The sequence below is a fragment of the Corylus avellana genome, chromosome 10 (assembly GCF_965113065.1).
Source record: "Corylus avellana chromosome 10, dhCorAvel1.hap1.2, whole genome shotgun sequence".
In the NCBI taxonomy this organism is placed as follows: domain Eukaryota; kingdom Viridiplantae; phylum Streptophyta; class Magnoliopsida; order Fagales; family Betulaceae; genus Corylus; species Corylus avellana.
This window is the reverse complement of record NC_142499.1, coordinates 20,780,272-20,795,877: the sequence shown is the minus strand read 5'-3', so window position 1 is coordinate 20,795,877 and position 15,606 is coordinate 20,780,272. Positions and strand designations below refer to the sequence as shown.

Here is a 15,606-nt window from a genome sequence, read left to right as displayed (position 1 = left end):
TTTGTTTTATGTTCTCAAAACAAAAACATTAACAATAAACAATCTTTCGAGTTTAATTGGTTACCAGCTCCTTTTTATGACCAATGGAACAATATTCCTTCACTCTATATTAGAACATTAGAGATACATCTTTTATATATATATATATATTTGTTAAGTTATGTTATTGTGCTTATTATTATTATTATTTAGAACAAATAACTGACTTATGCATAGGAGTTATTTTGTGTCTATTTTTTTTTTTTCCTTTTGCAGGTGTTTATCTATCTGATGATCTAGGTGTTCACCTATTTAAATTCATGCAATTTCACTTCTATTCCCACCCATTTTATTTTAAGTTTCTTGATAATGAGAAATTGCCTAAAAATTTATTTTGTTCTTGCAACAAATAAGGATCTCAATTTTATATATGAGTTTTGACTTTGTGACAAAAAGATATTTTGTCATATTTTTCATCTAGGTTATATTCTTTTCGATATAATTTTTTTTTGTTGGTTGGAAAATGTTTTTAGTGAAACCATTTTTTGGCATTTGGCTTGTACGGAAAATCAATGACAGCGAGTGATGACTGACGACCTCCAGTAGTAGATTTTAGCAAACTCCATCGGAGGATTTTGGCACCCTCCAGTGGCGGCCGGCAAACTCTGGTGGTGGATTGCTGCTGACTTTGGCAGTGAAGTCTAGCAAACTTCAACGATGGATTCCGGCGACCTCCGTTAGTGACCGATGACCACCGGCGAAAGAATTTGGCAACTTCTGGTGAACCTCGGCTGTGGTAAAAAATGAACTGTGATGGAGAGTGTGTGCGAGAAGGAAAAGTTCAAACTCAAAAATTTGTTTGCGGTTTAAAAAATGGAAAACATTTTATGGAAATTAAAGACTGATTTTCTGGTCAACTAAAAGTGCTTCATCTATTTCAACGTAAGAGCTTTTCCTTATTTTCCAATATTTGGTACGATCAAAAATCTTGGTCAAACCGAAAACATTTTCGGTTAATTAAGAAAAACATCCTTTAAGCCACGTAAAATGATTTTTTTTTTTTTTTAATTTTTTTTTTATAATTGATTTTTCGAAAACCATTTTTTGAATTTGAACTTCTCCTTCTTGCACGCACTCTTTCTCTCAATTCATTTTTTGCCGTCACCGAGGATCAATTGGACTAATGCACTAGAGGAGATGCCTTATTGAATATGTGCCTATTTAAATTCAATTGAGGGTAAAATCATTACTTGAATACGTGATTCTAAAATGTATGAGTCTCATCACTTAATCTTATTAAAAAATGACATGTTTACTTATTTATTTGTTTTTTTAAATTCAGTATGCAAGGTGCTTTATTAGATAGGTTTTTAACTCTATTTTGTTTTTTTTTTTAATCTAAAACAATTTTAGAATTTATGTATTCAAAGGACATATTTTACCGTCAATATGAATGCATGCTTTGTTCTTATGAAATGTTATATAATATTCCCTCTCTTTTTCGTCTTTCCTTTCCTTCCGCACTCCTTTCTCCTATGGTACAAACTATCCACTTTTATTTGATTAATTGATACATGTCACATGTATCTTGCATTCAATTTTTCTAGAAACCAAGACCAACCATTTACTTAGAGAAAAAAATAAAAATAAAATCAAGAGTGACCATTTGATGCATGTGGTTTTATTTATACCAATATTATTCAATCTAATGAAAACTAGAAAAAAAAAAGTAATTTAATAATGACTAAACCAAATGGTTGAATCAATTTCTATATGTTTATTTATTTGTTAGATAACACCACCAATGGATATACAAATATAATAAGTGTGTTTGTGATCACATTGATCCTCATCCAAAGAAAAAGAAAATTATATATATATACCGAAAGGTAGGTATATTAGCTTTTGTTTTAGAGATGTAGTAATCAATGAATTTGTTTGAGAACTCCATTGGCTGCCTCACAAAAACCCTGAAGCGTACGTAGCTCATTTGCAAGAGCCGGAGAGAGTCTAAACTTCTGCAGCTGAGTACTACATTGGTGGGCAGCATTGAGAGCCAATAACATTTGATTGCTAGCCACTACATAACGTGCATTCTGCCAGTTCTTGAGTGCACCCGTTATTTGGTCATCCCCAGAATGGAGTTTTAATGCGCAATCAACGTATGAATTCTTCATAGCCTTGTTTGTGGCATTGACCACAAATTTGTCCACGAGCCCCATCACAGTTATAGACTCGAGGCTAGCACAATCGAGGGATGTGCGGCCAAGGGCTTTGACATCCTCATGGGAGCTTCGACTGTACATGTTGTAACACTTGTGACAATACACGGGGTTTCTGGTTTTACTGCACACGTTGTTTATTAGTGCTGCATCTCCACTCACAAACGCAATGAGGCCAACAAACACAGCCACAACTACAAGGACAAATTTGCAAGTGGAAGCCATTTGAGAATATATAATGTATTTAATGCAAATTAAGAACCAACGATGAATTAACTCAATTATATTTTTATGAGTCATGCACTTGCAATTTTATAGCTTGCAATGCAAGGCTCCTTGAAGTCCCTCAATAAATGGGGGAAATAGGCTATAATTAGTCCATTTGGTATGCTGTAAGGGTTGTTCGCATGTTTCTTTAAACAAAAATATTAACAAACAACTTAGAACATATAAAGCACTCGTATGTTATAGAAATTCTTCTTTTGTTTTCTGGTCTCAAAACAAGAACATTAACAATAAACAATCTTTCGAGTTTAATTAGTTACCGGCTCCTTTTTTTGACCAATGGAACAATATTCTTTTTTTCTTACCGATGACAACTCCATTAGAGTGGTATGAAGAGGAGAAAAGCTCTAGCCCGCTGCTTTTGCCTCAAACGGCTATTACCAACGACGTCGTTTTATGGTTGAGCCCCAAAAACGGCTATTAACAATATCAACGACGTCGTTCCAATTCTCACGCTTTTACGCATATCTTCGGCTTCCTTTTTCTCTTTTGTAGATTTTCATGGCGGAGAAGCTTTCAAATGGTAATCTTCCTTCTCTTTGTTCAAAGGTGCCTACTTTCTTTTACCTTTCATTTTCCCAGTGACAAACAGAGCACCAATGTATGCAGAGGTTGTTCTTGAGCAGCTGAAACACGGGATTGCTAAATTCGAGCTTGTCTCTGTTCCGGTTCCTTCAATTTCAACTTCCAACTCTCGAACATGTCCGACGGCTTTCCTCGGATACAATAGCCATCGATTCTTTGCTAGAATTGGACCATCTCCGTAAGTTCTTTTTCCTTTTCTTGTAAATTATTACATTTTACTTCCATAAATCATAAACCCTTATTCTAAGAAGCTCTTGTTAAATTCCTGTTTATCACTAAAACTAAGCTAATAGAAAATGATAAATGTAATCATTTAATTAATATTCATACTTATTCTAAAGTATGGACCAAACTCTTCTTTTAATAATGGATACTCTAACACCATGTTAATCCATCACTTATCTAAAAAGTTTAAGCTAATAAAAAATAAAAAATTAATAATTTAATTAATATTCTTACACCTCTTTCTTAGTACATTTCCAATATTAGGGAAGTTCTGTTATTAATTGAATTTTCAGAGCAAAATCGTATCCCATAAGTTTGTTTTTTCCCCCCTCTTTTTTGTTTTTTTTTTGTTTTTATAATAAATTTGCACAAATTATATGTTCCACATTTTCATTATGGTTCGGATTTGTGAAAGTGGTTTTTTTCCACATAATTTTGCTTACTAGGGGCGGAGGATCACCCGCGATGAGGAAACTTGAGCGCTATTCGGTCCAGAAAGTTACCGGAGACGGGCGCTGTCTTTTTCGTGCCCTGGTAACATCTTTTTCTCCATTCAGTCCACATTGTGTGACTGATTTAGCATTTTGAGCTTGGGGCTACAGCTTGTTGGTCATGATAGAGCAAAGAAATTAATCACTTGATGCTGTAAAAGTTTGTGGTTTGTTATGCACTTATTGGCAATTGATCCATAAACTGTAATAGTTAGACTTTCACAACCCATTAGTAGGGGCTGAGCTAGTGCATTTGAAGGCATTGTGATGAAACGGGGTCTTTTGTATGACAAGTAGATATCATATAGAAAGAACACTATCTTGTAGAAAGAAAGTATAAACTTATCTTTTAAATGTAATTGCATCCAAGAAAAGACTCGGGCAGGAAAAAGAGAGGAAGAGCCCATTTATCCTAGATAAGGGAAAAGGTGGTGATATTTGTATTGGCAAACAACTGAACCCCAATGCTAAGAATTAATTGAAATTAAAAAGATAGGCATTGGAAAATACAATTACTAACTAAAATTACAGTTAATGAAAGACAGCATAACTGAAAAGCTCAGCATATATTGTAGTCATTCATGTATCATTTGTCTCATGGGATCAATGGCACCTTGTAGAACAAAACAGAGAAAAAATGGACTAAAATTGAAGATTTTTATAATTGGTAGCTTGCATCGTTGAATCATGAATGGTAAATAACTAGAGCGAGCATTTGTCTTCTTTAATTACTTATCGAGGAAAAAGTGTGTTGTCACGACAGTTAAAAAAGTATCACTTGTCTTAGTGCAGAATCAAGTCTTTGCAATAATCTGAGTTTTTGCTGGAACAGATACTTGTTTTAATTAGCTGTCTTCACTTTAATGTACAACATTGTTGGTATATCTGAAGGTTCACTGAACTCTACAATAATTTTTTATTGCCTCCTAAACTAAATTTTAATTGATTAAAACAGGTCAAAGGAATGGCTTTCAATAAGGGTATTTCTCTAAACCCACGGGAAGAGAGAGAAAATGCAGGTTTGCAGGATATATTCTTGTACATCTATCTCCACACAAATGTCAGCATATATAACTTCAATACAAAGGAGTCCTTCATGGAACAATTATTGTGTGAACCCTTAAATTGAATTATTATTGGTGTATTGACCTCTTACCCGAGGTAACATCATAGTTATGTCAGTCAGGAGGGCTTTGGCATAGATTTCAAGTACCAGTGGTCTTGTTTAACTCTCAGAACTTGTTAAGTTGATGCCCCACATTGAGGGAGCTATTGCATTTGTGTTTTGCTTTAACAACTTCTTCTCAAGGGTACTGTTGCAAGTACTATAGCTTTGCCCCCACTCTTTGATGATAAAACACATACCATGGTTTTATTGTCCTAAAATCACCTTCACCCCCATTTTCTCGCAAAGAAAAGATGTAACGGTGAGAAGACTTGCATATGTCTTGTGCTTGATTGCCATTTATGGTCACTGAAATGACATTGTGAACCTATGATACCTATCGCAGACATATTATTCTTCAGGAGGTTACATTTTAATGTGTTAATTGCCTAGAATATCTATTTTGTTTGTTTTCTTAAGATAATATAGCGTTAAGGTCCCTATCTATTAGAATTATAGCTTCCAGCCTCACAACAGTGTGCCTGTTGTGAAACCGGCCTATTAGTTTTGGTTTGCATAGAATTTGTATTTAGCCTGGACTTTACTTATTTTGTCACTCATGGTTTAGATCTCTACTAAGCATGTCTATTTGCCTGATCATTATAGACCTCTCATTCTAGCTGTTGGTAATGGTGTAGTTTTATATATATGGAAACAGTGTGCGGCAGACGATAAAAAAAAAGTGCTACTATTTAAATCATCTTTTTTTTTTTTTTTTTTGCGTGCAAGGAGCATAAAGAGCAAGGTCTTCTGCTTGACTTTACTAGTTTTGGCTCTTAGATCTGTCTTAGGGATTTTATCTTTTGTTCATCTGTAGGGAGACTATTAGGAATAACTTTCTACAAATCCTAGTACAAACCTTACTTTCATAAAAATGCAGATGACTTACGAATGGCTGTGAAAGAGGTTATATGTGACAATGATAAAGAACGCCGTCGGTATGAAGAAGCACTGATTGCAATTACAGTTGATGAATCTTTAAGACGGTAACTCCTATATCTTTTTACCAATTGTGGATGTTCTCTTATCAATATTTGGTGTTCTGATATATGCTTTTAGCATATGCTTATCAACAGTAAATGACATTATGATGTATGCTTAATTACTATTAGTGCGGGAATTTATTCAACATATTCATAAATGTCTTTTCTATAGTTACTGCCAACGCATTGAACGGCCTGATTTCTGGGGAGGAGAGTCAGAGCTACTGGTTAGTAATCTCTTGCTTCATATGTCCTTTTTGTTAGTCTAAACTGTCTTTGTTATCAAGACTTTATTCTTGTACTAATTGTCAGTGTGCTAGTTTTAAGGTTATCTTTATGAGGCTTTGGGGTGAATGCAATTTGTGTTCAGGTGCTGAAGAACCTGCAATATGATTATATCTAAATGAACTTCTTGAGGGGTCTCTCCTTGCCCAAGATGGATCAGTAAAAACACTTCTGTTGTTTCCATTAGAAAAGAAGACATGGTGCTGCTTTGTTAACTGTTAGATTTACATTTTTATTATAATTAATTTTTCAGGGGGAAGCTGTGGAGATAAAATGCTTTTGGGAGCTTAAATGTTCTTGAATGTCACTTAGTTTGTTTGTCTAATTGTTGAATTCACCTTAAATGTTCATGATTTACTGCTACTAATCAGTGTGCATATGTGGGGACTGTATACCCCTGTAGTTGGACGTCGTATTCTGACCAATGACCATTATTACTCTGCCAGGTGCTGTCAAAGTTGTGTAGGCAGCCGATTACTGTTTACATACCAGAGCACGAGGTTTATTTTCCCCCTAACAAATTTTATGTAGATTGATGCTCATATATTTATTAGTTTCGGAAAAGGACTTTCTATTTTTTGATTTTTGGTTCCAACTGGTTTTGAACTTGTTTCGTTTGTTTCCCCCCCAACTGCTATAATTATTATAGGAGTTATGGACATGCAAGCATACACATTTGCTATTTTGGACCTATGCTGCTGCTTTAAATATTTATAAAAAGACAAGGCATAGGCATCACCTCTCGAACCAATCCATCTTCCTTGGCTTCTCCAACACACTCTTGATACTAAATAAACCTCCCACCATAGAGAAGGGATCTAAAGTCTGGGTCTCTTCTTTGAACCTGAATTGATCAAGAGAGATGAACCCACACCCACACCCACACCCACACCACATTTTATAACCCTCGAATTGAAACACTCAACTAGAGATGGAATTCCAAAACCTAAACAACTCAGTTGAGACGCTCTGTCTCTTTCTCAAGTCTCTCTCTCCCTGCGTGTGTGCGCATATATGTGTGAATGTGTGTGCCCTTCACTTAATGGTTGTAAGTAGGTGCTGCTTCATGTACTAATAATACTAATATCCTCATGTTCAATTTAATTGCAGCACACAAAGGGTGGATGGGGTGCTGGTTTTATTCCCATTGCAGAGTATGGAGCTGAGTTTGACAAGGGTTCAAGAAAAGTTAAAGCCAGGAAAGTTGTGAGGCTACTGTACAGTGGTAAGAACCACTATGACCTGCTTGTCTGAGAATTCATTGTGCTTAAGGGAACAAGAGAGTGATAATGAGGAAAAAAAAAAGAAGGGAAATGGGAAAAGCAGGGGATGAAGATGCCATTTGTAACTGTGTTTGAGGAAAATGTGTAATCTTTGATGGGATATTCTTTTTGATGCGAAGGACGCTCATAAAGTGTAAGTGGATGAATGAAACCAAATTTTTTTGTCTCACATAGGGAAGTAGATTAAATTTCGCTTTTAAATGATGGGGTACCATACGAACAAAATTTGAACCTTGAAATGGAGAGGATCCTTATCCAACGACCACATTCAAAGTGAAGATCATAAATACCTAAATTAAATAAAGGAAAAAAAAGAAAAGAAAAGGCCTTAATGGACAACAATGCGAAAAAAAAGATATAACAAATAATTTAGAAACTTCGAAGTCCACCCAAAAATAGTCTCTATTTCCTTCATAGATAAACTATACGAAAAATGAGGTTATGTTTGGCAAGAGGCCGTATTGGAAAGAGGACCCATGATCCAAAACCCAAAATTTTTTTTTTTACACTTTTCCTCTTAAAATTAACTTCAACATTTTTAATTTTTACATTAAATCAATCATTTTTTTATTATTATTCAAATAAAAAAAATTACTACAAAACAATTTTTTTTTTTTTTTTTTTTTTTTTTTTTTTTCACTTTTTTATATAAAACATTATTACTTTTTTCTCTCATATTAATCAAATCTGCTACAATACCAATCCACTTCCTAAGTCCATTCCATTGCCAAACATAGCCTGAAAGTCTTGTGGTTGCACCGATTTGCATTAAGCTATGTAGAATTTAAAAAGTAACTTAAATGGTAAGCATAAATGATAAATAACTTTTCAATTTGAATTTTTATTTAAAATTTTGACCGAAAACCATCAAAATGCCATATCAATACTAATAATAATATTGACACGTGCCCCTTATAATAATAATAATAATAAATAAATAAATAAATAAATAAAACGACGTTTTCTGTCAAAAGTTTTAAGAGAAATGCTTGGCTTTATTAAAAAGTCTATCTTTTGACAATTTTAATCCTAAGTGGCATGACTCATTTTTCAGAAATCTATTAATTTACTGTTTAGAATCTATTAATTTTAAGAGAAATGCCTGACTTCATTAAAAAATTCATCTTTTGGCCATTTTAATACTAGGAGGCATGACCCATTTTAAAATTAATAAATTTTAAACAATAAATTAATAGATTTATGGAAAATGAGTCATGTCACTTGGGATTAAAATTGCCAAAAAATGAACTTTTTAATGAAACCAAACATGTCTCTAATTTTTTAAAATAGACCACACCACCTAAGATTAAAATAGCAAAAAAACAAACTTTTCAATGAAGCAAAGGTTTTCTCAAGTTTTAATATGCAACTTGGGTGACGTGTTTTCAACCGAGCGTAAAGTGAAAGGAGAGGTAAAATCATTCGTAAGTATATTGCGTCGACTAAAACCGATTTTTAAATTCTTGGAACACTCTTCTTCGTTTGCGTTATCAGAAATCTTTCACGGCGAAACTACGAGTCGCTTCAACAAGTATATTTGAACGTGACCAACGGCCTGCCGTTTAGTTTGTCAGACACGTGGCGGACAGTTCTTTGCACGTGGTGACTCATAACGTCCAAGCAAAGACTTAAATAACCGATATTCCTCGCTTCTCTTTCCCTCATCATCTTCTATATACACACACACAGAGAAAGAGAGAGAGAGAGAGAGAGAGACTACAAACACACACGGAGACACAGAAATAGATAGACTTTTCAGAATCTAGGGTTTTCTATTTTTTTCAGCGACTCAGTTTCGTCGTTTTGGTCTGCGGGAAAGAGATTGGAAATGGAGGGGGCGAGCAATGGGGGGATGTTGTACCACGAGGTACAAGAGTCGAAGCTGTGCGCGGTGCATTGTGTGAACACGGTGCTGCAGGGGCCGTTCTTCTCTGAGTTCGATTTGGCGGCGGTGGCGTCCGATCTCGACAGCAAGGAGCGCCAGGTGATGATCCAGGGCGGCGCCTCCTCCGGCGACTTCCTCTCCGCCGAGTCCCACAATGTCTCCTTGGACGGCGATTTCAGTATCCAGGTTCCATTTCTTTCTTCCTTTGGAATATTAATTAAACTATTAAATTTACTATTTCTTTACTACCAGTTAAGTTATTGGGAACACTGGTAATTTATATGGTATTAGAGAAGTAGTGTGAGTACGAATCCTGACTACACATTGTACATCTTATTCAGTTTTAATATTTCTATATGTTGAGGGGGAGTTGGTGTAAAAACGTTAATTAAATAATTAAATTTATGATTTTTTAAGCTTTTGGGATAATTGTTAACTTATAATTTGGTTTCTGTGAAATAGAGGGAAGCTATATAGAGACAATTGGAATTTTGGAAATTTGTGTCTTTGATTTTAGAAAAATGAACCAAAGGCTATTTCGAGTACTTGCATTCAGTTTAGCTTAGGAGTTACGGAATTTAGGTTTAAGTTTGTTCTATTTATGGAGAAGTGCTCAAATTTGCTTGTTTTTTTCTTTTTCTTTTTATGTTCCTTGTGGTTGATGCCGAAATAGTTGGAAAGAATTGGTAAAAAGAATCAATGAACATTTAATAATTTGGGATTTAATTAGAAGGATGTGTTTGCGATTTATTTATTTGCTCTATGGTATGACATTCTTTGATGTGTGGAGTGGACTGTGGAGGGAAACGAGGAAGAAATAACATAAATATTATATGTTCTGTGTTGTTTTCATTATAGAAGCCCTAGCTTTGCACGATGGTTTAAAGCAACTAATCTAAGCAAAATTGAATTGGTAACTTACTCTGAATGGAGGTCTTATTTATAGGGCTCTGGGTCCAATAATTAGTGCCGGTCCCACTTATGTGTGTGTGGGGGGGGCTTACTCTTTAGCATTTATTGGGCTCCAAATAAATGAATAATTTGATGTTCAAGGCCTTGATTCTTTTTCCTCGGTTTTCTCTGCCTATAGTGGATATGTTGACAAGTTGAGAGTCTATCCTCCTGTCAATTTTTTTAGTAGGGTTTTCCTATTTCCTTGTCTTTTTCCCTAGAGATCAATCATAGTGGTATTGGTTATTGCTATGAAAAAAACTAAACCTTTGGCATTCAGTCAATCATTTATTTAATGCTTCTCGAATTTATAACTACCAATTAAAAAATACCCATAGGAGTGGTGCAGTCATTTTGTTCTTAAACGCCTGATGAAAAAGGTGGCTTTTTTCAAATCAACTGGAGGCCAATTTAAACTATGCTCATTTTGGCCCAGCTGATGTGCCTTGACTGGATTTGTTTTGGGTATGTACCCCTAGCACCTGTTTTGATAAGCTTGTTGTTTACTGACAATAGTTGCATTTGGAACATTACTTTTGCTCATTATCATTTAGTTAACTAGTTTCGGTATATATCTATACACACACACAAACTCGTAATGAGGGACGTGATCTTGCTCGTGAGGGAATATATATGAATTGAATAATTTAGCTACCATAATTTGTGGGTGGCAAGTACGCTTTGATTGAATATTGCTCTACATAGGCATGTTTAAAACCATTTTATGATTGGCCTGATTATTACTAGGTGCTAGCAATCGCATGATCTACTTTCCAAATGGATATGCATGCAGGTTTTAATATGCGATTCAAGAGCAGTGGCATAGTTGGAAATGTAGTGATGATGCCTTGGTGATGTTCAGTCATGTTGAACCTTCTAAATTAGATGATACAATTTTTTTTTTTTTTTTTTTTTTTTTCCCACTTTAGTATATATTGAAGTTCATTCTTTTTGTGCTCTACCCTGTGGAAGGCAAACTGGCTTTGACCTTTTGCCTTTACTGACATTGGTTGTCAGGACTTGATCTGAAGAAAAGCCATTATTCCGTTGTGTACACTCTGGGCATTCCATATGGAGGTGGAAAATATGCCCTGGCCAGTTTTTTTATTTTTTTTACTCAATTATGTCAAACAATTGGTCCTGTAAACCTTATAGTGATATGACAGCAGGATGATCAGATATAGGGGTGCAAGTTCGTCCAGATTGACAAGAATAAGATCAGCCTGAACACAATGCAAGCACGAAGCACTAACCAGAGTTTGTTTCTAGTAAATCTCTTCTCTTTTCTATTCTTGTATGTGTCAGGCTTACCCAATATACCAAGGTCATAGGTTCCATGTTGACACCTAAACTATTATTAGGATTACGGTGTACAGAATTCCAGGGATTACATGAGCTTAGCTTGCATTTTAATTTGTGTGCCTTAAAATATGGGCCTGAAATTAGCTCTCACCCCCCAAGAGGCACGGTGTGGCTTGGTCAAGTTGTTTGTCAGACCGGTTGAAGCATTACTGCCCATTTATCATTGTATGCTATTGTTATGTCTATTTTAATCATTTTAAAGAGCTCTATAAGTAACTTCATGCATGGTTTAGGTGAAGTGGGATAAGTATCGTATAATGTGGTTACTGGGCTATACTCAATTATGCTTATGGAGCTTCTTCTCGATTACCAAACTAATTATCATCGTCAACCAATTTGGTCCTGCTATGAGACAATGAGTTGGCCAACTTGCAGTATGCTGCATAAATTTGGTTTTGTTAAAGTTACTTCAAAATCTTATAGTTTCTTGATCTGCAAATATGTATGCACAATTTGATTGCCTTATTGGGTTGAATACTTGGAATTCTGTTCAATGTTGGATTTCCTTGTTTTATTGTCCAGCTAACTGGGGTTATTGTAATCATAAAAGTGGCATTGTTCTTATTTTGGTATATATGTTATGATATCTTTGCTTATGATAGACTGAGCCAGTTATGTTTATTAGAGGTGGCGAGGACTGCAAACAAGAAGGGAGGTAGATAATATTAGGTTGTTGGCTAACTTCATTTTGAAACTATTCTCAAGTAATTCTCAACAAGTAGGATTCTAAATCTTTCTTCTTCTAGTTAGGTGTTTTTATTGTAAACATCTTATGTGCTTGGGTTGTGCCTTTTGCGCATTTTTAATAAACTTGCAATTACTTGTAAAAAGAAAAATTCTAAATAAGTAGGAGAGTGGATTGTAAATAAAATTATTATTTATGTTAACGTGCTGAATGAATCACTGATATGTTTTGCAAAGACAAAGCCAAAAAGTGTGAAACGACAAGACTGAAATTCTGACCTTAGGCTTAAACCCTAGCGTTAATTTGGTCTAATTTGATCCAGCTCAGGTCCCTCTCCCTGAATTTAGCTCATTTCTTGGGGTGCTTTTTAAGGTTCTATCCTCATCTTTACTCATTTAGCTTGTTCAATATTCTGCCTAAAGAAAAAAAAATCTTGCTCTATATATTCAAATTTGAAAATTCTGTATGTATTCTTCTGCCCGAGATATCGAAATGTAATAGACGAGTTATGTGGGGTTTTATGTTTTTGGGATTGATCAGGGCTAGGAGTTGAGCAAAGCCTAGCATGAGATCGTCTGACTTAACTTTTGGTATGAGCTCTATATCTTTCATGCGCTAAACCCCAAACTGCAATACACCATTGTTACAAAAAAATCCAACTTGACTTTTGGTATGAGCTCTATGTCTTTCATGCGCTAAACCCCAAACTGCATACACCATTGATACAAAAAAATCAAAGTAACTATATCACTTCAAAAGGACTAATGAAGTTGCAATTGAAATTGAAACTCCCTGAAATCACTTATAAAGCTCAATCTTAGCTAATAAGAAACTAATGTGAGACTTAGCACTCTAAAATCCACCCACTCTATATAGGTAATTCATCATTTCAATGTGGGATTGGGGTGTCACACAATTTGATGTGTTTTACGGTGTACATTTTTCTCATGCACTCATTGAGCCTCAATGGTTTTTCAGTGAGTTTGTTTTGTTCGAGGATTGGCGTCCTCTCTTATGATTAGTCTTAGGCAGTGATCTATTTTTATTTAGCTTTACTTTGGACTGGGCAAAAACAAAAAATATGTACACCTGTATTCTTTTCCACCATCGTTATTGCTTCATGACAAATGTTTTTTCAACATATTCTTGAAATGACCAAGTGGAAAGTTTTCCTTGCAGGTGTTACAAAAGGCTTTGGAGGTGTGGGATTTGCAAGTGATACCCTTTGATTCTCCAGTTGCTGAGCATGCCCAGGTTGACCCTGAGCTGGAAAATGCATTTATCTGTCACTTGCAGGATCATTGGTTCTGCATTAGGAAAGTGAACGGAGAATGGTATAACTTTGACAGTCTCTATGCAGCCCCGCAGCACCTTTCCAAATTTTACCTTTCAGCCTATCTGGACTCTCTGAAAGGCTTCGGGTGGAGCATTTTCCTGGTGAGGGGAAACTTCCCAAAAGAATGTCCGATGTCGTCCTCTGAAGCTTCCAATGGTTACGGGCAATGGCTGTCACCTGAAGATGCTGAGAGGATTACTAAATCTTGCAACCCAACACAGGCTCCTCCTCAAAGCATCAATCAGAGTCAACAACCTTCTGATCCATTTCTTTTGTCTAGGGAATCCGAAATGTTTTCGGAGATGGAAGACGAGGACTTGAAGGCTGCAATAGCCGCCAGCCTGATAGATTCTTTACCGGCCCCTGCGGCTGCTACCGTCACCGCCACTGCCACCGTCACCGCCACTGCTACTGCTGAAACCAACACCCCACAAAACGAGGGTCAGAACAGTAAAGAAATGATTCAATAAGAGGAAATAGTTATTTTTTCAGATTTTTGTCGAGTTGTTGAGAGGTCAATATTCCTTGTCGGTTACACGGTGAAACTCAGATCCTTGGCACGAGCTCATTGAACTGTGCACTATACACCTTTGATTATACTTTGCAAGTCGCAAAGAACATTGTGAAAACCTTTAAGAAACCACCTCGGCTTTTGCCCCTTGGATAATCTTTTTTTTTTTTTTTTCCTTCCCCCCCTTGCTTATTGACTTTCATTTATGCTTCTCGTTGGGAGATTTGGAAAAGGATCGTGCCGTTTTTGGTTGTTTCTACAAAATATAGTTGGGTTTCCTTCGTTTGAATCAAATGAAGGAAAAAAAATACTTATTTAATCTATCGAGTTATTAATTGTAAGAAAATAATTATCGAGTATTAAAAGTATCTTACAGCAAGGGAAAGGTTTTTGTTCAAAACGATCTTTGATGACTGATGTTAGCCATTTGACAAATACCGTTAAATGTACAAGTGGATTTGTTACAACCAATTGTCGATTGATGATTGGCATGGCTGGTGACATATTATAAAATTATGGTTTTATTTCTAAATTCAAAAAAAAAAAAAAAAGAACAGCATTGGGAAGGTGACCTTTCCTCCCATGAGAGCTAGTTGATCACTCCTTACCGGCGACAAGTGGTCAACTGCTTCTCATTTATCGGGAGAGGGCCTTAATCTTTAAGGAGATTTGCTTCTCACCAAGCAGTCTGCTACCTCCTTTTAATGGAAGGCAATTCTTTCTTAGTTGAAGGGTAGTCTCTTTTTTATTTATTTATATTTTTGATAAGTAATAAATTGTTTTATTTATTTATTTAGATTTAGATTTTTGATTTTAGGGCCAAAAATATAATTTTATAGTAGTATTAGTCATCAATTATATCATGTGTCAGCAGGTTATGGATTCAACAAGCAATAGGTTATATCATGTGTCAATAGGTTATGGATTGCGACGTGGATCATGCATCTAACAATTTCTTGTAGGAATTATTTTGGAAAAATAGCTAATCACATAAATCTCTAATATGCTTTTGATATCCCAAGGATGAGTTTGGTACAATCGAAAAAATAATTTCCCTCAAAAGAAAAGAATAAAAAAGAATTAAAGATTAAAATATTATGGCTTACAAAGAATTGCGACCTTGTTCTTTTAATTCTTTTTCCTCACTACGTTAAATGACCGTAATAGACCGAGGTATTAACCGGCCAACAACTGTTACATTGGTAGTAAATGCCCAAAAATAGCCTCCATAAATCATGAATTCCCTCTTAAAGGGCAACAAATAATGCGCCTCAGTCTCAGATGATCATATGGACTTACTCTAGTGGACCAAGATACCCTTCAAAAATGACAAGAATACCCTCCAAAGTTCACCCCATTGAAATAATGGAAGC

At 35.4% G+C, this 15,606-nt stretch overlaps 3 protein-coding genes across 4 annotated transcripts; 2 read left to right on the top strand and 1 right to left on the bottom strand.

The window, feature by feature from the left end:
- Window positions 1–1,904: 1,904 nt before the first annotated feature.
- LOC148583492 (uncharacterized) lies at window positions 1,905–2,426 on the bottom strand. Its single transcript, XM_088511439.1, has one exon. It carries the CDS (start codon window positions 2,424–2,426, stop codon window positions 1,905–1,907), a length of 522 nt encoding a protein of 173 aa, XP_088367565.1.
- Window positions 2,427–2,922: 496 nt separating this feature from the next.
- On the top strand, window positions 2,923–7,674 carry LOC132192253 (Cysteine proteinases superfamily protein). 2 transcript variants are annotated; one of them, XM_088511172.1, is made up of 8 exons: window positions 2,923–3,009; window positions 3,096–3,249; window positions 3,743–3,830; window positions 4,743–4,767; window positions 5,833–5,938; window positions 6,108–6,162; window positions 6,667–6,720; window positions 7,331–7,674. In XM_088511172.1, exons 1-8 carry the CDS (start codon window positions 2,988–2,990, stop codon window positions 7,472–7,474), a joined length of 648 nt encoding a protein of 215 aa, XP_088367298.1. In that variant the 5' UTR covers window positions 2,923–2,987; the 3' UTR covers window positions 7,475–7,674. The 2 variants fall into 2 exon arrangements, with proteins under 2 accessions (XP_088367298.1, XP_059463511.2); XM_059607528.2 differs by having other exon boundaries at window positions 4,743–4,806.
- A 1,503-nt stretch (window positions 7,675–9,177) lies between these two features.
- LOC132162558 (Josephin family protein) lies at window positions 9,178–14,381 on the top strand. The gene is made up of 2 exons (XM_059572804.2): window positions 9,178–9,574; window positions 13,566–14,381. The coding sequence occupies exons 1-2, from the start codon at window positions 9,332–9,334 to the stop codon at window positions 14,190–14,192; spliced, it is 870 nt and encodes a 289-aa protein (XP_059428787.1). The 5' UTR covers window positions 9,178–9,331; the 3' UTR covers window positions 14,193–14,381.
- The last annotated feature ends 1,225 nt before the right edge of the window (window positions 14,382–15,606 follow it).